Source organism: Eptatretus burgeri, chromosome 2 (assembly GCF_056783735.1).
Source record: "Eptatretus burgeri isolate ZD-2024b chromosome 2, Ebu_testis_v1, whole genome shotgun sequence".
Taxonomy (NCBI): Eukaryota; Metazoa; Chordata; class Myxini; order Myxiniformes; family Myxinidae; genus Eptatretus; species Eptatretus burgeri.
In genome coordinates, this window is record NC_140962.1 from 43,167,508 (window position 1) to 43,190,849 (window position 23,342).

Consider the following 23,342-nt stretch of genomic DNA (forward strand, 5'->3'; position numbering starts at 1 on the left):
CTTGCAATTATGCCAAAGCTACTGATCTGAGAGCAGTAAAATTGGAGAGCTTGCAGAAGGCAATCTGTTGAACATTTCCTATCGGAGACAGTGGCTCTGAAGGTCTGGAAGGATGATGCAGAGGTCGTGAGTACATAGAGCACTTACATACGAGTAGTATGGGGCACTTAAAGTAATAGTCTTTTGGCTTGGCTTGGGCTTGGGGCACTTAAAGTAGTCGTCACACACGACTAGATCTAAGCCAGGTGTTGGCTTAATGGTTAGGGTGGCTGGCTTGAGTTCGACTGTTTACCACTGAATTAACACCATGTGGGGTTCACTCAGCCAGTCATCCTTCCGATGTTGGCAAAATGAGTACCAGTGCACTGGTATAGGAGCACAGCATCAGCGGCATAGTCGTGCCCCAACAAAATTATACTTAACCTCGCAGCCAAGCTACCAGACGCAAGAAGAAGGAGAAGACTACTAGATCTGAAATACTCAATCCACAAATTCTGGCTAAACAAAAAAGAAAATAAAGTTATCAGAAGGAGAATTCAAGAAAGGCCAAAGTTTACTTCTTTTTACCAATACAATTATACAAGGGTCAGCAAGGAAATATTGTTCCAAATTTCCAGCCAAAAACATTGGCGGTTCTTCAACGTTCTGACATAAGTCGCTCCAAGTACCGTCATGGCAAAATATATTGGCACCCTTGCACTTTTTTTCAAACAATTCACCATTTCTTCCAGAAATTTGTTGAAATTAAAAAATATTTTGGTATCCACAAATGTATTTATTTGGTTTGCATTGGAACAAAACAAAACAAAAGCTGAAAAACACGACTAAACCAAAGCCTATTCCACACAGAAATCCTAAAATGGGCCAGTCAATATTATTGGCACCTTCAAGAAGTTGTTAGAAACAAGTCTGAAGACGACAATGGTTCACAAGCGGTATTTGACGATGTAGATAGTTTCAGACGTCAAGGATGAGACAATGTGAAATAAAAATGATCAACATGATGTACGGGTGACAGGATCAACATGATGTATAAAAGAAAATGTACGGGTGACAGGTTATTAGCTGCAAAATGTCGAAAACCTGGTTTGGTTCAACAACTTTCAAAATTTGACCTTGGCATAACCTTTAAAAGGTCACAAAACAATGCTGTGGACATTAAAATAAGGAAACAGGACACATGCTATAGCTTATTGGAGTTAGTTCGTTGAAGAAGGTCGAAAACCTGATTCGATTCCCACAACTTTGAAAATTTGGCCTTTAAAAGGTCAAAGGTCAAGGATTGTGACCTTTGGTGCAAAACTTCCTCTGGAATATTCCAGGAACAATACAACATCAAATTGGTTATATGGCATTTCACACTCCTCGGATTAATCATACTTTGATGAAATCAGCATAAAAACAAACTGGAACGGGGTGCCACGGGCAAGGTGTTCGGGATAGAGCAAAATGGTTTCAAGACTTTAGGTGGGGAATGACCTCAACATTATGCATAAAAAAACAGTCATCCGAGCTCTCAAAGTTTGGGCAGTCGTATGATTTTTATGTCAAAATTCGCAATTTTCTAAGTTTTTGACGTTGTGACCTTGACCTTGGGACGAAAATCAAAAATCAGACAGCGACAAGTTTTAGATTATTCATTTTACTATTCAAATACCAAAGAACCCATTCCATTCAGTCAATTCCCGAGGAGAAGATACATTTTTAATCCGACTACCCCCTAAATGACTATTTTTTGGGCATGGCTCCACCCACAATGGGCGAAGCACGCCCTCATCCAGGAAAACACAACTAGACATTGATATCGAACACTTAACCAAGTTTCATCAAGATCGGATCAAAGTCCACGGAGTTATGCTCTGGACAGACAGACACACAGACATAACGAATATAGTGGTCACTCTGGCTGGCGCTCGTGAACCAATAATTAGATTTCAAGCAGGTGAGTCTCTACTTTCGAGACTCAGATTTCAAGCAGGTGAGACTCTACTACCTGTGGTGAGTTGAAGGTGCCTGCCATATAAAAATCACTCATTCAACCAGTTTGAATCGAGAAGAGGAGCCATTCTGCTGTTTTGTGTCACTGTGTCTTCCATAATGAGCATGGAGAAAAGAAAGAAAACCAGAGAATTGTCTGAGGAGGGTAGACACAAGATTGTAGCCAAGCATGGACAATCTCAAAGCTGCAAGTCCAGCTCCAGAGACCTTGATGTTCCTGTGTCCACCATATGCAATGTTATCAGGAAGTTTAAAGCCCACGGCACTGTAACCAATGTCCCCAGATGTGGCCACAAGAGGAAAAACTTGATGGAAGATTGCAGCGAAGGATTGTTCGAATGGTGGAGAAAGCACCTCGATCAACTGCCAAACAGATTAAAGCTGACCTTCAGACACAAGAAGTACGACAGTTTCAACTCGCACCATCCGTCGCCAACTCAGTGAAAGGGGGTTCTATGGTAGGAGACCCAGGAGGACCCCCTGCTGAGAGAGGAGGAGGAGGAGGAGGAGGAGGAGGAGAGGAGAGGAGAGACATAAGAAAGCCTGACTGGAGTTTGCCAAAACACACCTGAACAAGCCAAAATCCTTCTGGGAGAATATCCTGTGGACATGAGACCAAATTAGAGCTTTTTGGTGAAGCACATCATCTCTGTTTACAGAAAACAAAATGAAGCCTTCAAAGATAAGAACACCTTCCCGACAGTCAAACATGGAGGTTAAGTGATATTTTGGGGTTGCTGTGCTGCCGCTGGCACTGGGTGCCTTGAATGAGTGCATGGCATCATGAAATTAAATTAGGTCTCCTGTCCCCTTTGTTGTGCATTCGCTCTCATACGAGCCTTGACAATGTATACAAATAATAAAAAAAAAACGTGCAAGGGTGCCAATATTTTTGGCCACGACTGTAAATAGTGGAAAGCATAAGCAATGTACAGAATTACAAACCAGGACTTTTCAGACAGCAACAACCAAACAACACTATAGCCAGTTGGTCGAGCAACTAGTCATTTATATTGAACAACAATAACCGCAATCATAGCTTTTTCATCTCCACAAATCCAGTATGTCAATGGACCATGAAATGAACTAGAGGGCTAAAGGGTTCAATCCTGGAGAATTGGGAAGAAGGGAAGAAGAAGAAAAAAAATTGAAGAGGTGGGGGGGGGGCGTTTTTTTACAAACATGTTACCCCCCCCCCCCAACACGTGTAGTGCAAAGCAGGATTAAGCAATTGGTCTGTCAGTCTATCACTGTGATCGAGGAACTAACACGAATAAACACGAGCCTGCAGGTTAGCGGCACTTTGGAGCTGAATTTGGCAAAATGCACCGTTCCGCTAACAAAATTGCTTCAGTCTATCCATCTACCCGGCAGTGAATCAAAATTTGAAATAGTTTCGAAGGACACTTACTCTTTTTAGGGGCATTATAAAACGACACAAATAACTAATTTAACGTGTTGAATAAGGTGGTGCAAAAGACGTTGCATCAACAGCGATAAACCTCCAAATAAAGGGTTGGTTTTGTGGGGTTTTTTTTTCTACAGCCTTCTAAAACTTTTATTTTATTTCAATTGACATACATTTCAACACTAGAACATGAATCGCATTGTTTGCATTTCCAAAAACCTTCAGTTCAGCAGTACCTGGACACAATGGTCCGACATCTCGGCCAATTAAATTTGCCACTCACGCTCTCAGGACAGGGGAACTTGGAGATTCTTCCTCTTCTTTTTATTCCAATAACGTCCCGTGTTCTTTTTTTCAAGAATGCGTGAGGTGGGGTAAGCCGTTCTATGAACCCTCTCCCACCTCCGAAGGTGGGCGGAGGTTACATTTTCTCCTCGATTTGTTTGTCTATGAACAGGATATCTCAAACATTTGGGGGATGTGGATTCACATGAAATCTGGTGGAGAGGATGGGTGTGTGAGAGGGACGAAGCGATTCGATTCTGGTGAAGATTGGGATCCAGGTGCAGCCTCATCAGTGGAATACAAAAGGTAAACCGTTCACCTGGTTTCCAATGGTGTAAAGGGTTCAAGACTTTAGGTGGGGAACGACCTCAAGATTATGCATAAAAAAATATTGTCATCCTAGCTCTCAAAGTTTGGGCGGTCGAATGATTTTTATGTCAAAATTCGCTATTTTCTATGTTTTTGACGTTGTGACCTTGGGACGAAAATGAAAAATCGGACAACAACAAGTTTTAGATAATTCATTTTACCATTCAAATACCGAAGAACCCATTCCATTCAGTCAATTCCCTTGAAGATAGACTTTTAATCCGACTAACCCCTAAAAATGGCTATTTTTTGGCCTTTAAAGGCTGAAGGACTACTTCCCCTCGTCACAAAGCGAAGTTGCATTTCACAATCACCCAAAAGCCAAAATGCGCCCTTTGTTCGTGTAACATGTAATAATCTGGCAATGTGCGTCAAGCCTCCAGCTGGTGGGACCAAAAAAGAAAATTGTCAGTCTATCACTCCAATTGTGCTGGTTTAAATACCCTTGTATTGTCAGAAACGCCCCCCTCCCCCACCTCTTCAACCCGATGAAAGTTCATCGGTTGCTGTCGAATGTACAGATACAGGTACAGGATGTCATCGATCAATCAAAACTTGTTCGCAAAGATCGATGATCGATCATACTTGTCACATTGGAAGGACACACTCACAGCGTTCATGTCGTTTTGTAATGAATGAACCCGAATTATGGACATGTGAAGCCAGATTTCATGATTACAGGTCACCTTTTTGATTATGGGTCACCTTTACTGATTACGGGTCACCTTTCATGATTATGGTCACCTTTCCTGATTATGGTCACCTTTCATGATTACGGTCACCTTTCATGATTACGGTCACCTTTCCTGATTACGGGTTACCTTTCATGATTACGGTCACCTTTCCTGATTATGGTCACCTTTCATGATTATGGTCACCTTTCATGATTATGGTCACCTTTCATGATTATGGTCACCTTTCCTGATTACGGTCACCTTTCCTGATTACGGTCACCTTTCCTGATTACGGTCACCTTTCCTGATTACGGTCACCTTTCCTGATTACGGTCACCTTTCCTGATTACGGGTCACCTTTCCTGATTACGGGTCACCTTTCCTGATTACGGGTCACCTTTCCTGATTACGGGTCACCTTTCCTGATTACGGGTTACTTTTAACGAGGTATTGAGTAAAAAAAAAAAAAACATTACCTGCGGGAATAGAGAACAAGCACACACACCGACACAGTTCACCTTGAGCTCCGTGGACGGTAACAAACTACACAAGGGACTCCGAACTAAACGGTTTGTCCAATGAGCGCGGCGATCCAAACGAAGCGGTATCCCAGCCGTGACGTCAGGCACGTTTTGGGCCTGTGTGATTCTTTCAGTTATAAAAAAAAAAAGTATTTATAAACTGAAATGATGAGGGGAGACAACAATGAAGGTCGTCAATAACAGATTGGTTAAAAACAAAGATCGGTGGAGATAGGAGGAGGTTTACGGTCAAGTAGCACGAACAAACCATCCCACAGTGGCCTCATGGCCCATTAAAGCGCCTCCGGTGAGAAAGAAGGGTCAAGTACCAGGTACCCGGACTGAGGCCACAAAACGACGGCACAGCACGCCCGAGAGCTCACCTGAGACGCGACCACGCGCTCCCTGCACAACAGCACCGGCACCGGCTCGTCCGGCCTGTCAGTCAGATCGATGGTAAACCCATCCCGGCCAACAAGAGAACTGTAATCAATGAAGCCTCCGCCTTCTTTGTTCACAAGCATACAGTAACAGGTCGGGTTACATCGTTAAATAAAACACCATAACTACGCCCATATTTTCTTTAAATATTCCTTCCACATGAAACGCCGAGGACTGCTTTGTTCGGCCCCCGCGTCACGTTTTTTTTTTTTTTTTTTTCCCCGTCCTCAACGACCATTGGTCGCGCCGGACGAGCACGAGCGCAGGCACCGCCCACTTTCCGGCGGAAATACAACCCGTCGCGCTGTGACGTCACGAACGCACGCGCTGTATAAATTGTATTTGCAAAGGAGAAGATTTTTTTTTTTTTCCAATGCAAATGTGTCAAAAATTTCAAAACGTATCATCGATTACAACAACACTTCGCCGATCATGACGTCACGCGTTTATTTCGGGGACCTCAAATACCGCCCACTCGTCACGTGACGTGATCCCATTGGTTGAGAAACATGATGTGATATGACGTCAACCACCGTGCCTCCAACATGACGTCACGACCAGTCGTCCATTCGGGAGTCTCACGGCTGATGGAGAAACATTAAACGCAATGAGTTTATCAATTGCCGAAAATTTAAAATGTTCATCAAAAAAGTGACGCGTGTCACGTGATGCTGAAATTATTAATATCCATAATAATAATAATAATAATAATAATTAACGGACAGCCACATCGAAGAAGGTACAATTCCCTCGAGCCTGGTATTAATTTTCCCGCGCATTCTCAGGATGAATGCTTCACATCAGACTAACTTATCTCAAACGACGAACGTTTCGTATTTTTCATCCTGTTAAACAATTGTGACGTTGATTGTTATGAAAATCAACCAGTCAGCTACCAAACACGCTGAACCGGATTAATTAATGTGTGGTGGTTAAATTTAAATATATATTTCATCACAACCTCAGATGATCTCCCAGGTTACCCCGACATATATATATATATATATATATATATATATATATATATATATATATATATATATATATATATATATATATATATATATATATATATATATATATATATATATATATATACAGTTTCACAGTCCCAGTGTCCCACAACCATTCTGCTTCCGCTGCCGTTGCTAAGCAACGTTCCTCAATGTAACCCTTACAAGGTACCGCTTGTTTTTTAATTTTCATTAATATTGCATGAGGTTATTTATTTATTATTACTACGTTATCATGTACGGCTGAAAGCTGTTCCCGAGTCCACACCCCCCCCCCCCCACATGCTCCTTATAATCCTGTCTTCCCTCCTTTTACCTTTTCACCGACTCATATACTTTCCCCACTCCCTTTCTCTGTTATCATCCTTCCTTCCATTTTAACTCGTATATGTATATATATATACACAGTATTTTTTTTAAAGTATTGGGATTGTCGTGTGTGTACTATATGTGAACGTCTTTATAGTTAAGGAACTCTGGGAAGGGTTCGAAACAACGTTGAGCACTTACCTTGTGTAAGTCTTCTTGGGTTGCTTTATGCAGCTACTTTGGCTGGAGGAGCATGGGAAGGGTCAATCATTTATATAATCCTAGCCACCTGGGTGTCGTCGATTCGGTGAGAGCTGTTCCCTCCATTCACAGGTGAGAGATGTGGGTAGGTCTTTCTTTAGAAAAAAAAAAAATTATATATATGTATTTGTACAGAAGCAAATATCACCCATCACTTTGCTGACTGGATTAGTAAGGAGGTAAAGGAAAGTGAGTGGGAGGGGGGGAGTGAGGGGGAAAGAGGGGTGGGGGAGAGTGAGGTGGTGGAGGGGGAAAGAGAGAGGGGGTGGGGGAATGAGGAGAGGTGGGGGAGCAAGGAGGGATGGAGAGTGAGGAGGGATAGAGAGTGAAGAGGGATGGAAAGTGAGGAGGGGTGGGGGAAGGGAAGGCAGATTATCCAAAGAAACCTGATTCCAAAGGAATTAAATCTCCATCTCAGATCCTTGATCAGAGTCCAAGTCTCACATCCATCGAGCAAGACTGGAAGCACCAAGGACCTGAAGACTCGGACTTTCGTCCTCCTGCACAGGTACCGACAGAGCCACACCCCCATGATCCTGTGAATCCATGACTCCCTAGGCCTGACCCAGATGTCTATTGACCTCAGGCTCACAGCCAGCAGAGACATGAATATCGCTGCCAAGGTAAGTGAATCTCTCCGTGACCTCAACATCCTCACCACAAACATGTACAGACAAGATAGCAGGATCCAAGATGTCATTGAAAGCCTGGATCTTAGTTTTGACCCAGGAAACCCGTAATCCCAGTGGCTTTGACTCCTCATTCAGCATCTCGAGGGCCACCAAAAGGATATCCAGAGTCTCTGCAAAGATGAATGCATCATCTGCGAAATAAAGGTCAGAGATCTTGACATTCCAAAACGATGCACCGCAGCTTGATCTCTCTGACATCCTCCCCAGAATCCAGTCCATACAAGTGCTGAAAAGTATGGGGACCAGTACACACCTCTGACGAACTCCAGTAACAACTGGAAACAAGTCAGAGATGGTATCACCACATCTAACAGCACTCTCAGCACCAGAGTATCGTTCGGACATCAGATTGATCAGTTTTGGTGGCACCCCACGAGGACCAAGAATCCTCCAGAGAGCATCCCGATTCACTGAATCAAACACTTTGCAGAGATCAACATAGGCTGCAAGCATCCCCTGTGAAACTCTTGTCTGCGTTCAGTGAGGACCTGAAGAGCAGGGATACCATCAATTGTATCCTTTTATCATATGCTGCTGAGATTAAAAGTTAAAACCTCCACCCCCATCATCATCGTCAGATACTGGAAGAAGCCTTGCCACCATGGCGCCCATATAGTAGAGCAGCGAACAGTTGATTTTGAGGAGAATCTTTCAAATGGTGATACAAGCATGAAATTTGGGATGAACATGCCCAAAGCATCATTCTTCAATTTTCGTCGATGAGCCAATCAAAATTCCAAGATGGCCGCCATTTTTCAAGATGGCCACTGGTTAAACCCATGAAATACAATTTTTGACATATCTCATGAAAGAAATGACTTATTTGAATGATTTCAGTTTCTAATAATATGTTTTTGGACATGCTGAAACAGATTATACCCATTAAAACCTTCTTAGATATCAATTTTTAACCTGTTGTGTTTATTTTTGTGCCCAAACCAATGTTATTTTAAGTAACTAGTTGCTAATTTGTTGTTTGCTTGGGGTGTTTGAACAAACAAGATGGTATCTGGAGGACATGTTGGACTATCCTTCCTTCCATTGCAGCCAGCTGCCAGCAGCTGACCAAGTGTGGATGCAAGAAAGAATGCGGTGGAAGATGTAAATGTTTTCGGTGTGGCTTGAGCTGCACAGCACTCTGCAGTTGCACGTGTCTGGAGTAGCAAGAAAGGACAATGACTCTAGTTACTTGATGCACATTGTGCATGACTTGTTCCCAGTTTAGAGACACTGTGCACCCAATTACACACGGCAAAGGAGCTGTTTTTGTCCTTGTATTTACATGTATGGAACTAGTCAGTGATTGATCCCGTCCAAATGGCATTAACGAAAGCATATGTTCGAAGATTCCGTCCAGAAACTTTGAAAAGATACTGCTATAGTTATTTTTCCTGGCCAAAATGAGTTAAGCTGTATGTTCAGCAAGTTAAATTGTGTGTTCGGCAAGATTTAATGGTTTGAATGAAAATTGGAAGATTTTGTTCAACTTTAAATGATTATGCATTTACATTTTAATGCGTTTTTGTATTGAAACAGTGAAAGATGAATAAATCATCTGTCATATTGAAATTTAAATGGATCCTGTGTATGTTTTGAAAGATTTTAAAGATTCAATCTTAATATCAAATGTTAACATAGATCGCTACTCCACCCTCAGTGGTATAATCTATGAACTTTTTAATACATTGACTTAAAAAAAACAAGTTTAGTGATACAAGGAGGTCTCTTGGATGATAATTAATGGCAAAATCAGGTTTGACATGTCAAAAAACATATAGGTAGACACTTGCATCACTCAAATCCATCAACAATCTTCAGAGATATGGTGAAAATGGAGTTTTGGGTTAGAAATTTGGTGGCCATCTTGGATTTTCACTTGGCTCATCGACTAAATTTGAAGAGTGTCCCAATGTGAATGTTTATGCCAAGTTTCATGCTTGTATCATCATTTGAACGATTTATCCATTATTTCCTCTACTAATAACCAAGCGTGCAGGCATGCACACACATCCTTGGAGAAGCTGCTTTACAGATCCAAATCTACCCACATGTACCTCTTGTACCCACATGTATCTACCTTGTAGCAACTGCCGACTGTACATCCTGATCGGGACACGAACTGCACTGCTTTCGACTGTGGAGCGCTCAGCAAGTGGTTTTAGCACTCAAGCAAGCACTCCAATTAACTGGTTGATAAGGAACAGCTGGCTTGGCAAGCGATAGCAAGCTGATTGGTAATGGCACATCCCAGCAAAAAAAACTAAACATCGCTGATCTCTTAACGTTTTCAATTTTCATTCCAGATTTCGAGTTATTTCGTCCATGTGTTGAAGACGCAGATATATTCTCGTTGCTGGTTGCTTCATCCAGATATTGGCAACTATCATCGGATGAAGAGGGTCGCAAACTTAAAGCATTCGATCACTCCATTTGGAAACGATCATTTTCTGATGTTTCTCATTTGTATTTCCAGTAATAGTGAAATATCTCAATTTGAATGGGAGTGTTATCATGTGTACTGGTGTTTCAAGATGACATTATTGCACTTGGAGCCACTATTGATGAACATTATAACCTTCACCTGTGTATATAAGAGGAGTTAGGACTGCCCAGATTGCTGTGCCTCCTCCTATGTTATCTCCTTTCTGTTACAACTGTACATTTTGTAGCTTATTTAGCTGATATCTTACAATTACTCCCCATTAAACTAGGTCTCACTTTCTGCAAATCTTTTGCAATCCTCACAAAATACTAGTTTTGAGCTCCCCATTCATTCCTTTTTATAATTGGTTTGGAATATTTAACTACTCTCTCCTTGCAATTTTGATTCCTGCTTGCCAATTCCACTTGCACTATCATGACCAGTTCCTTCCTTTCTTTCCTCCCTTTTCTCTTTAACCTAAAAAAGCCTTAGTTCCCTCTCTAAACCTTCCTGCCCTCTATCTGTTTAGGTTCCGCCCATTCTTCTGGAATGTTTTTTTTGTCCTCAAGGTATTTCCCACATCTTCCTAAAATGCAAAAAAAACGTTTTTCTCACCATAGATTAACATCTATTGCTCAATTCATGAACTTTGTTCCTGTTCCTGTTGTGGGAAAAATGCTAGAAAACATAACCTGGCATCCCCTTGCATCCAGTAAGCGACCAAATAACCTGTACATTCCATATTCCACTCATTCCTGCATGTACAACGACCATGTCTGCAACATCTTAACCTCAAAAAGAATCAGGTAAACCTCACCTGGGGTTCGTTTTAATCAGAAAGCCATCAAGCAAAATAAGATACATTGAATGCAAAAAATAAGAAACAACAATGAATGTTACTTTTAAAGTATTTTAGATGTCAACAAGGTCATGTGCTTAAACATTGAATGCGTTTTTTTAAAGAAAAAGGATCACACCAGGAAGTTACATGCATAAACAGCTTCCGCAAAAACTGCTTATTACAAAATAAAAGGTGAAATGATCACAAGGTTTAACAAGAAAAAGAGCAATCAGAGATTGCAGACCCTCGCCAGGACTTGTTTAGTGTGGTGTTTGTGTAGTGTTTATGTACCATTGTGTTACGCAATTAATGAGACATAATTAGAACTACCACTTTATGACTGCTGGCAGTGATGACCAGGAACCAAGACATCCCGCTTTGATCGGACACCTGACCCGGACCCATGATGTTTTTTTTAATTATTATTATTTTGCAATTAAATTCAGAATTGGATTAAAATAAATTCAATTCAAATCAAATGGAAGACCAAATAGATGCAGTCCTGCATTGGAGTCAGTCAATCATTGACCTCTTTGGTGTAAAGCCTGACTGCTCTGGACGTTGGTACTCAAGCAGATGGTGGTGAACCCTATCAAGAATTATCCGAGCAAAGACCTTGCCCGGCACTGAGAGTTGCGTCACTTCTCGGTAGTTGTTGCAGTCTTGGCGATCACCCTTCCCTTTCCAGAGAGGGACAACAAGGCCCCTCTTCCAGTCAGTCGGGATGATGCCAGTGTTCCAGGTCGAGCACAGAACTGAATGCAATGACACAAGTACAGTATTTGCACCAGCCTTGAGAAGTTCAGCATGGATGCCACAGATCCCAGGACCTTTACCCCATTTCTACCGGTTCACTGCAGCCTGTATTTCCACAAAGGAACGTGGACCACAGTTGATTGGAGGGTCAGCAATGGGGAAAGTAACACCCCTGACATCCAAATCGACAGCTGGTGCATCAGCCTGGAACAGTCGCTCAAAGTAACTGGGCCAGCGGGCCTTCACTTCGGACTCCTCTCTCAAGAGCCTACCACCCTCTGCTCTTACTGTAGTCCACCGAGGGACAGGCTTGGAAGAATGCAATGTGCGAATTCGCCTGTAAACAGGACGAGAATCACTTGACCACAGGTGATGCTCTACCCCCTCACAGGGGCCTCTTTGTCCACCCTTACTGCACGTGCAGTTTTATGCCTCAGCTCCCTGAACAGCTCAGCTCTGCCATTCAGCCTGGCCCTGTGACTGGTCAACGATAAACAGTGTCCCTTGAGAGACAAAATTCCTTCGCCCTACGGTGAGTTCCAAGACATCAACCAGCAACATCAAGGACGGTGGTCTTGAAGGCACTCCACAACTTTTCAGGATCCCCCAAAGCACCCAGACCCTCCAAATCTCCACTCAGCCTGCTCGTAAACTCTTCAGCTACCCTCTCATCCTTGAGCTTGCCAACATCCAGCCGAGGCTGGGATGGTACCATTCTCCTGAATTTAAGCTGTATCTTCAGAGTTGCTACAACAAGCCTGTGGTCAGTATTGAGGAACTGAGCACTCCGGTAGACCCTGCAGTTCTGGATCATCCTCCAGCGACCGTCAACGAGCACATGGTCAATCTCCTTTGCCACACCGCCAGCGTTGGAATACCAAGTCCAGCGATGAGTTTGTGGGCGCTGGAACCATGAACCATCTACCCTAAGTCCATGACTTCTTGCAAAGTCAAGGAACTTAGTGCTATTCAGGTTCACAGTTCTAGACCCATGGGGACCAACATGTCTCAGAACCATCCTTGTCAGTTCCAGTCGATGCATTGAAATCACCCATGACTGGAAGACTATCTCACTTGGGGCACTGATCAACCACAGACTCGAGCATGGCATAGAATGCGTCCTTCACGGTGAGATCACTCGCCTCAGGAGAAGCATCTCCAGAGACCAGGGAAATGACACCCAAGGAGTGACAAATCCTTCGTCTCATACGCTCGTTGACCGGTGTTACCTCAATTATCATTGGAGTCAGCTTATTGGACACAGCTACAGCAACTCCTTGGACATGATAACCATCAGAGCGACCAGACCAATAGTAGGTGTAACCACCCGCCATGATCTCGCCGCAATGCGGTTTCCGAACATCAGAGAGTGCTGCAATACCGATGTCCAAACGCTTGAGCTCAGATGATAACAGAGACAGGTGATCATCCTCTCTTAGACAGAGTCATATTTTTAATTTCTCATCAAGAGTCCTCACATAAAGCACATAAAGCAGACAATTTAAACAGCAGTTCACATAATTGGTACGCAGGTACTCATGCGTGGTTTAAAAAAAAAGTGGACTTCAAAGATGCTCAGAAAGGTCAAAAGTGTACTCGCACAGCAGAGGCTTTTGATGGAAGGTTTGCTCATCTAGTGTAGATACGATTCCTCTGAAATAATTCTGACATCCAGTGATTTCAAAAATAAGTTTATAAATGATAATAATATAAATTGTATTATAACTTGGAAGTTATAACATTTAAAACAAGAAAAAGAGCAATCAGACATTGCAAACCCTTGCTTGGACTTCTTTTAAGTGGTGTATTTGTTTTTTTTTGTAAACCTTGTCGAGGCTCTTATGAGAGCTAACGCACAATGCACAGCAAGGGGGGGCATGAGGCAAGAGGGGCAGGAGTGAGAAGGACAAAACAGTGGGGAACAGAGATATTCGGAGATCTGTGGAAGGGAGAGGGATGTGGCGGGGAACACGGGGTATACAAGATGGACATTACAGGGACTTTCAGGAAGGAAAGCAGGGAATTTGAAGGAGGCAGGTTTGGGGTGAATAGACAGGGGTAGAAAAGATCGAGGATTTGGATGGGAGACGATAAGAGGTGGTGGTGAAGAGCTGTTTTGCAGGCCTGGGGGGAAGAATGGGATTGAATAGAGAGACGGAGTTTATTCCAAAGGCAGGAAAAAAGAGGAATGAAAGAGTGAAGGTGAGCAGTGATTCGTGATTTTGGTAGTTTTACCAGGAGGGGGTTGTTGGGGGACCTTGAGCGCCCTGCGGAAATATGGTGGGGACAAAACGCAGACACAGCTGGGGGGGGGGGGGTGAGGCCGGAGAGTAGAAGGTAGAAGAAAGAAAGAAAGACCATCGACCATCCTGCAGTGAGACAGTGAGAGGCCCAAAGACTCAGCCTCATCGCGGGAGATTCCAATAATCCGAAATGCCTTGGTTTCCACAGTGTGAAGCCGAGAAAGGTGGGAGGCAGGAGCACCAGCCCAGAGGGGAGAGCAGTACTCCATCAGGCTGCGGACGAAAGCTTTGTATGTGATCAGGAGCTCAGGTGGGCCGAGGAAGGACTTTGCATGATGGAGGATTCCCAGTCGGCAACTGGCTTTGGAGGCCAGGTTTGAAATGTGGCTTTCCCAGGAAAGGTCATGGCAGATAGTGAGACCCAGAAGCTTGAAAGAAAGGACTTCTTCCAGTGGATTGTTGAGAAAGTGATGGATTGGGGGTGGGGGGGGGTTCCAAACAGTCCTTTTGGAGAGACATAGTGAGAGTGTGAGATTTGTCCGGATTGAAAGACATGTTCCACGTGTTGGACCAGTTTATGATTTTACCATAACAATACCAACTTTTCCAAAACCATAACAATATCAATAATAATAATAATCTTTCCCACTAAATTGTTTTAAAAAATTCTTTCCAATCAACATTGTACGAATGCCTTTGTTGGAACAGCAACGTACCTACAAAGCTCTTCTATGGTATAGTTTCCTGTGAAATGATCAGAACAGATCACATCACAGAACTTTTCAACAGATCAAAACAGGTAGTCATACATATGCTTCACACTTGGAGCTACAGTTATCAAAGGACAATGGTACTTGGGCGAGCGCATCCCTCCACCAGGCTGAACAGTTTATGCTTTGTATCCCACTGATTGGTCGGATCTGGATCCGGACCTGAACCAAAATCGAATTGGCTTGTTGTCACTTAACCAACTCATCCGCATCGTTTTGTCACAACTCATCCACAACTTTTTGAAATATCGTGCTCGATATATTGTCTTTAGCCCGATCATTCAATGGTGGAGAATCACGTTAAAAATTCTCGTATCCAGATCCGGATCCAGATCTTCACTAACATGGAATCAATTTTTCCTTGTCACACACCCAACCTGTCCGCCAAATTTAGTCCGAATGTGTCCACAACTTTTTGAGATATCCTTTGTACAAACAGAGACTGACAGAAAGTGGTGAAAACATATCGTCCTTCCACTTTCGGTGGCGAAGGTAATGAAAACAAGTATTTTTTCAGCGTCACAAAACGACACCAAATGGAATTCAATAAAAACAATAAGTGTAACAAGCCGGTAGGCGACATGGCTGCTCGCTCCAGATGGAAAGCTGGCCGACGCGACTCGCCGATATTCATGTACATGCTATCAATCAATTTAGCACAATAAATATGATTATCACAACCCTCTTAGTTTGCGCCCAGAAACCCGCTTTGTGAAATTTCAGGCATGTTTCCAAAGAGACTCTAACAAATGGCAGCCCTGGAAATTCCATTTATCTATTCGCTAAAGATTTTATTATTTTATATGATGCTGTAAGACATTCTCCTTGGGTACAAAAAAAAAAAACCAGGTCCCTCGGAGGTATTGATTTTTTTTGTACAGTCCACAAAAAGTGTATGATGTACGATATTTGTATTTTAGCTGTTTCTAAGCAACGGAGGTGTCCATAGCAACCATTCATTTTTGTGTACATCCTAGCCACATTGTACACATTTCACCCAAGTTTCATCAAAATCAGACTCTTTCTCTTAGAGATATTGGCAATTAACCGTTACTGAAATGTTCGACATGTACTCGCCCAAAACCTATCTCCTCCTACAAATATTTTTGTTAGGGCTGCAAATTGGCACGAAGCGAGCGAGATAGATTGCGCACAGAACTCTAAGCCTCGATTTTTTTTTTGAAATCTTTTTCGATTTTTTGACCACTTTAAAGGGCCGTTGCTCGGGCCCGGGGTCCCGGATTCGAAAGCACACGATTCCCAGAAATATTGGTCCTACCTACCAAATTCCGTTGGAATCGGTTGAGTGGTTTAGCCCCCTAGGCTTGACCAAAGTTTCGCGGACAGACAGACAGATGGAAATGTCCAGAATAAGGGTGCTCTAAGAGCAGCCAAAAATATTATTAATGAAGCATTCGATGAAATACATTTCAAAACATTTTCAGTGGTTGTTAAGGAACACAGTAGAGCATGTTTAAGATACGTTATTATGACAGTTTCTGTATTTGAATAGCAGCTCAATTCAGTGGAAGGTGAAAAGTACGTCATCTCGGTAACGTACATGTCATATGTAAGATAAAATGTGTATGTATTCATGGGTAATGTGCTATAGAGTCGACATGTTCATGTCGACTCTACATCACAAACACAGGATGTTGAGACACAAGTGAGGTTGTGGACCAATAGATATATGGACCCATGGCAGAGGTTATGGACCCACTATTTGTGGAAGTTCTGGCCAGAAAGGGTTGAAACCTTGATGAAGCATGGAGCCCAGCTGATGATAAAGAAAGTTAGAAAATTAGTCAATAAATTACAAATTATGTTCTTACTGTAGGTGTACAACTATTTTGAGGTTTTTATTCAAGCACAGTTAACAAAAGGGTGTTGTAGTTCCAAATCCTGTATACCCATCACTTCACTGATGGGTTTAATCAAAAAAAACAGCGTGTTGTACTTCACAAATGTATTGCATGTCTATGTGTGAATCTTAATAAGGATGTAAAATGAAATGAAACTTGTGAGAAAAGGATATTTTGTAACACTTTGTTGTTGTTGTTGTTGCTGCAATCATGGTGGCTGTGGTTGTTGTTTGTGTTTTCCTTAGGTGTACTTTCATATATATTTTTGCATTGCTTCAAGAAATATTACTGGAATGCAGTTTATAATTTTGTGTGCTCCTTCTGTGGGCTTCTAAAGGGTTCCTACTGTCTTAGAATAATAAATGTTACCTGTGGAACCGTTGCCTTTACCTCAACATTCCCGCCTCCTCGTCTTCAATTCGACAAATACAGGCCTTTTTTTTTTTTTAAACGGGCATCTTTATGATGACATGGACAGAAATTTTTGTTCCAAGTAAATCGATTATTAGCTTTCCAATGGTACCATTTTAATTTTTCTATAACAGCAGGATCCGCCACGTTAAAGCTTGAGGTCCTGCTTCTTCTTCACCTGATGGACACAGACAGACGCCTCTCCTTTTAATAATATACCAGACGGCCCATGAACACGTTGGGTTTCCGTTGTAACAGCGGTTGATGAAAAAACAATCATCTCAAGAAAAAAAAAAAAGATAGCTACAGCGAACTATACCGCTGAGGTTGTTTGTATTGATCAAATTCTCCCGAAGACTACTTGACTGAATCGGGAATTGATTTTTGGTTCACAAAAAATATTTTCACGAAAAAAATAAGTGACCACTATATTCGTTATTGTTGTGTGTCTGTCTGTCTGTCTGTCTGTCTGTCTGTCTGTCCCGAGCATAGCTCCGTGGGTTTTGATCCGATCCGGATAAAATTTTGGTGGGAGGTTTATATCTTGGTCGAGTTGTGTTTTCCTGAGAATGGGCGTGGTGCGCCCATTATGGGTGGAGCCACGCCCAAAAAAACGTGTTTTTACGGGGTATCCGATGTCAATTTGCATTTCTCCTCGGGGGTTTGTCGAATCTGACAGGGGTTTCGGTATTTGGTAAGCCCAATGACACCTGCATAGCCCCATGGAGCTCGATTTTTCATTTTCGTCCCAAGGTCAAGGTTACAAGGTCACGAACTTAGAAAATTGCGAATTTTGACATAAAAATCCATCTTCTCCGAGGGGTTTGTCGAATCTGGCAGGGGTTTCGGTATTTAGTTAGCCAAATGGCACCTGCATAGCCCCACGGAACTCGATTTTTCATTTTCGTCCCAAGGTCAAGGTCACGAACTTAGAAAATTGCAAATTTTGACATAAAAATCATACGACCGCCCAAACTTTGAGAGAGAGAGCTCGGATGACAATATTTTTTATGCATAATCTTGAGGTCATTCCCCACCTAAAGTCTTGAAACCATTTTGCTCTCTCTCGAACACCTTGCCCGTGGCGCCCCATTCATGTTTGTTGTTACGCTGATTTAATGAAAGTATGGATAATCCGAGGAGTGCGAAATGCCATATAGCCTATATGACGTTATATTGTTCCTGGAATGTTCCGGAGGAAGTTTTGCACCAAAGGTCATAATCCTTGACCTTTGACCTTTAAAGTTCACAAAGATCAAATTTTCAAAGTTGTAGGAATCGAACTGGGTTTTCACCCTTCTTCGATGAACTAACTCCAATGAGCTATAGCACGTATCCTGTTTCCTTATTTTAATGTCCACAACATTGTTTTATGACCTTTAAAGGTTATGCAAAGGTCAAATTTTGAAAGTTGTTGAACGAAACCGGGTTTTCGACATTTTGCAGCTAATAACCTGTCACTCGTACCACATCATGTTGATTAATTTTTATAACTTGGTCAAACATTATCACATTGTCTCATCCTTGACTTCAGAAAAAATCTACATCGTCAAATACCGCTCGTGAACCATCATCGTCTTCAGACTTGTTTAATATTTTTTTCGTTGCCCGAATTTGAATGAAACTTGATACTGCACACCGCAGGTGAATGGTGAGTCGGGTGGCCCTAAAATGTTTGCAATATCGTGTAACATTTTGGCTGTATTTCAGGAACATACATACATGTGTGTATATATATATATATATATATATATATATATATATATATATATATATATATATATATATATATATATATATATATATATATTGTTACGGCTGTGGAAATTCGCAAACCACAACCACCATTCAGGACCCGTAGGTGAGTTAACTCTAAGTGCATGTGTAGTTAGCCCCAAACCCGTTCTTTAGAGGGAATTTATGTGATTCATTCGGGCTGCGACGCTTTGAGATAGCCATTTTTCTCTTCTATCTTTATTTTGAACCAACCACGTCTCAACCTCCATCACACAACAACCATCTTAACCACCACACCAGCCATCATCACCAACTACAACCACGCTCCAACCCTCAGACAACAACAACAACAACAACAACGCCAACAGCCATGACTTTTACCTTCACAACTCAATCCCGCAAACATCGCATCACCGTCATTCCCAAACGGCACCATAACCATCAAACCACCACCAATAAACCCTCCACCACCCTCACCTCTCTTCTTCTACAGCCATTCCTGCACCACCTGTGAACACCGAGCGTCAGGCTGTCTTGGGCTCGTTCAGCGATACGCACCGAGCCGCGAGTGCAAATAGCGGCCTTTCCGAGGGAGAATTCGGATCAAGAACGCAACACGCCCACTTCTGATCCATCCAATTAGCAAGCGTGGAGCGGCTTGGCCCCGCCTCCAGGCGCGTCTGAGTGAGATCGAAATATGCAAATTCTAGGATCAGGGGAGGTTCACGCCAACTCTTCCTCCGTCCAATTGGCGAGCGTGGCTCCGCCCCCGAGGTGATCCTGATCCGGATATTTGCATATTGTTTTCTCCTGCCGGCCTATAAAACGGCGAGCGCAAGGCGAATCGGGGCAGTCAAGTCGGGTCTGGAGAGCCGAGTGGAGCCTGAAGTCTGGGGAGAGTCAGTTTTTGGTTGGAGGACAGAGTGGGGCAGCAGCAGAGTGTGGCAGCGGCAGAGAGTGGAGTCGGGTGGCGAAGGTATCGAGTGGGTTCTGCAGTCGGCTGAGGAGAGTTGTGGGAAGAAGCCAAGGAGCTCGGGTCCGAGGCGAGAAGGACGGCGGTCGGCGACGAGGTCGCCATGGGAGATCGCTCGTCGCGGGACCCAAGCAAGCCAGCTATTCTCCTCCCCCAGAGCATCAACAATTCCCCCTTTCCCCCGCGCTGAGATCGTGCAACAAAGGGGCCCCGTTCCCACCCCACTCCAAACGTCGTGCCAACGAAACCCGCGAAGGAGCACGGAGTCGGGGCATAGCCACGCGGCCACATCTGCGGCTCGTCCGCCAACGTGTCACGAGGACGCGGGTAGGACCCCCCCCCCGGTCTCGCGGGCCTGGCCGCTCCTTCAAGTTACGCGTGCATATTGGCCTACAAGCCCGTCTGCCCCCTTGTCTATGAGGGTGGCTTCTTTCCTTTGCTTTTGAGTGAATGTGTGTTGGCGCCGTCTGTGAAGTAAAACTGTGTAAGTGTTGCCGTGTGTACGCGTATTCGGTTTAACTCTTGCTTTTATTGTTTGGGTTGCTGAAGGTGCATTTTGACTGTTTGGCTGTATATGTGTGTTTTCCGTGTGTCGCGTAATAAATGTGCATTGTGTGAACTGTTTTCCCGTTTCGCTTCGTCTTTTCTTTATTGACCCTCCATCCTGCTTCATGTAAAGGTTTCGTAGTTGGCTTAATACGTCCGACAATTAATCGGAACCGTCGAGGCCGATGATAACACCGCTCGGTTATCACTGGAGCACGGAACGGACCGCTTAAGCGGCCCGTGTACGGAGTCGACCTGCGGCGAGGTGTGATCGCCCGGTCGACCATTCGCGCAGGTACTTAGGTGGATCGAATTTGGCGAGCGACCCTATCCTGCGCGGGTGGGCAATTGGCACGATCATGGTGAGGTTAAACCCCCACCCGTGACTAGCTCCCGGCGTTGGTCCGAGAGGGTCACGACTGAATTGTCCGTCCGGTGGGCGAGGCGGCCACCATTCGAGTCGAGCGGCCGATCGCACGCCGGCGGGCGCGAATTCGCAACAATATACACACAAGATGAGAGTTTTAGTAATATATAGATAAATGAGTCGCATAAGTCAAAGTTCCATCCTGAAATCCCACCCCCCCCCCCCCACTTGTTTCTGAGATGCATTGATGATCTAAATGATGGCCTGAGAAGTGGCTCCTGTCCAATCAGAGTTAGGGGTGCATCATTAACCAGTATGCTTGATGTTGGCTTTATGGCTAGTGGTTGGCTTGGGATCCTCGGATCCTGAGTTCAAATCCTGATTGGATATTGAATTAATACCAGGTGGGGTTGATTCAGCCTGTCATCCTTCCGAGGTCGGCAAAAATGAGTACCAGCTTGCTAGTATCCTGTGTCCGAGTGGTGACCCGTCCAGGATTGTGACCAATTGCCCAGGAGACTGCTTAGGCAGAACCAACGGGCCCAATGGATGGATGGATTAACCAGTATAAAGCAGAAAGTTGTAAAAGACACGAAGTGGATGGAAGAGGGATGTGTTGACCTGACAAGCACCAAAAAATGCAAAACTAGTCGAGAGCTTTGCTATTCATCTGCTTGGTGACAGCAAATTACATTTACCTTTACATTGCAAAGGCCCCTCTGAGGGTGCAGTCATAACGTCGTCGTGACAGTATCATCATGGTGTTCATCCAGGTCAGAGAACTTCATTGATCATCTGCATAAACCCATATATATATATATATATATAATGTATGTCGTGTCATGATCCTAGAGGCATGCAACTACGTCTCTGAGGTGCCTCGCCTTGGTTTGAATCCTGCCCGAGCTATAAACAATCATCCTGGTGTTTGATCTGCAGGGTGAGGCATCAATGTGTTTGTCGTTCCTCGGATGGACGTCAAGCTCAGTGTTCCATCTGCTGGCATTCGTTGATGGACATTAATGATCATAATCGTGATGGCATCGTCATGGCATTCGTGACGATACTCTGTCACAGAGACTCCGTGAGCCTATGTTACATTAGTGTGGTAATGATAATCAGTAATTGGTGTGTTTTCCAGATGACAAGTGACAAACCATGTTTTCAGTCTTTTCACCGTGCCTCCAAAAACAGCAACAAAACTCAAACAACCGACACAGGCTGAGGACGCATGACAAATGGTGTTTACATATGACATAGAAAAGATTCTTACATCAGCCGTTTTTTTCACAGAGGTAAGGTTAATTGGATGACAAAAGAAACCTTGAGTAAAATTAGTGGCAAAGAAAACGCAAATCCGTTTGAAGAAAATCAGAACACAAAATTATCAAACAAGAAAATCCATTTGAAGAAAATAAATCATTAGTTATCCACCAGTGTTGTCAACAATCGGTGTTGTCCTCCTTTATTTCCCAAAGAAAAGATAGAATTTCATGAATGACAGAGTCCATGTACCAAACCCAGCCCTCCATGTCCTCACCTTATCCCTTCATACCCAAATCAATGACTTTTGAACACTAATATTGCAACCAAGAAGGTAGAGAAAGTTCTGGCCAGCCTTGATCCTACGTCGGTGGTGAAATTCCACTATATCTTCTCAAATCTTACTCTGCCGCCCTTGCTTATCCCCTTGTCTGCCCTCTTCAGCCTGCCCTTTGCATCCAACGTAAACCAGCTCAGGATGCAACTAACTGCCCAAAAGCCATGTGCACAGCAAATTTATCTGTGAGCCCGCTGTGGTGATTTAACTTCTGTGAAGTTAACAACAGTTTGGATGGCACCTGATCATTCCTCCGACTGTCTTGTTCCTCAAGGTTTTGTGTGCGCTTTAAAATAAACATAAAGGACAGATACAGAGATGACTGTGCTATACGAAACATTTATTAACCCCTAATTATCATTTCCACAACAATACGTTTCTTGTATAGTGTAAAAGATAATAAAGGACAATTGCACATTGCCACCATGTATTTTGTTTACTCCCATTCCCTGTATTATGAGTTGGTTACCTTTCACCAATATTCCATGAAAACAATTTAATGAAACGGCTGAAATGTAAAACCAAAGTGTTACACACAATTAGACCAAGGTGGGGAAAGATTCCCTGTTGGGAAAAGTGGGACAAGTTGTTCCATTCTCAGTGATACATCTTCGGTCCTGATGCTGCGCTAAGTATCTTGAATGCCAAACACCGGGTGCCAGTCGGAACTGGTTGTTGTATTGATATGTATGTACAGCAGGGAATCTTGGGCATCTGGGTGTGGAACCCCCATCTTGAGCGAGTGCTGGTCGTGGTCTGCATTAAATCCGATTGAATCTGAGCCTGACTGTGTGGTATCTCCTTCGCAAGTACTCTCCAGGGGACTTTCTTGTTGATGGCACA

General features: G+C 43.4%; 1 protein-coding gene and 1 long non-coding RNA gene across 6 annotated transcripts in view; one reads left to right on the forward strand and one right to left on the reverse strand.

Annotated features, from left to right (window-relative positions):
- Positions 1-5,909, reverse strand: part of LOC147031921 (long-chain-fatty-acid--CoA ligase 4-like) — a 117,115-nt gene extending 111,206 nt beyond the window's left edge. For 2 of the 5 annotated variants that reach the window (XM_085869136.1, XM_085869133.1), the window contains exon 1: positions 5,639-5,909. Coding sequence is in view for 1 of the 5 variants with exons in the window: in XM_085869137.1 (XP_085725263.1) it covers positions 5,639-5,779 (141 nt within the window). In the remaining 4 variants the exon portion in view is untranslated. The remainder of the gene's footprint in view (positions 1-5,638) is intronic. The other 3 variants (XM_085869137.1, XM_085869135.1, XM_085869134.1) reach the window with 3 other exon arrangements.
- On the forward strand, positions 3,861-9,540 carry LOC147031922 (uncharacterized). Its single transcript, XR_015054945.1, has 2 exons — positions 3,861-3,997; positions 9,019-9,540. It is a non-coding gene; the product is annotated as an uncharacterized LOC147031922 (long non-coding RNA).
- The last annotated feature ends 13,802 nt before the right edge of the window (positions 9,541-23,342 follow it).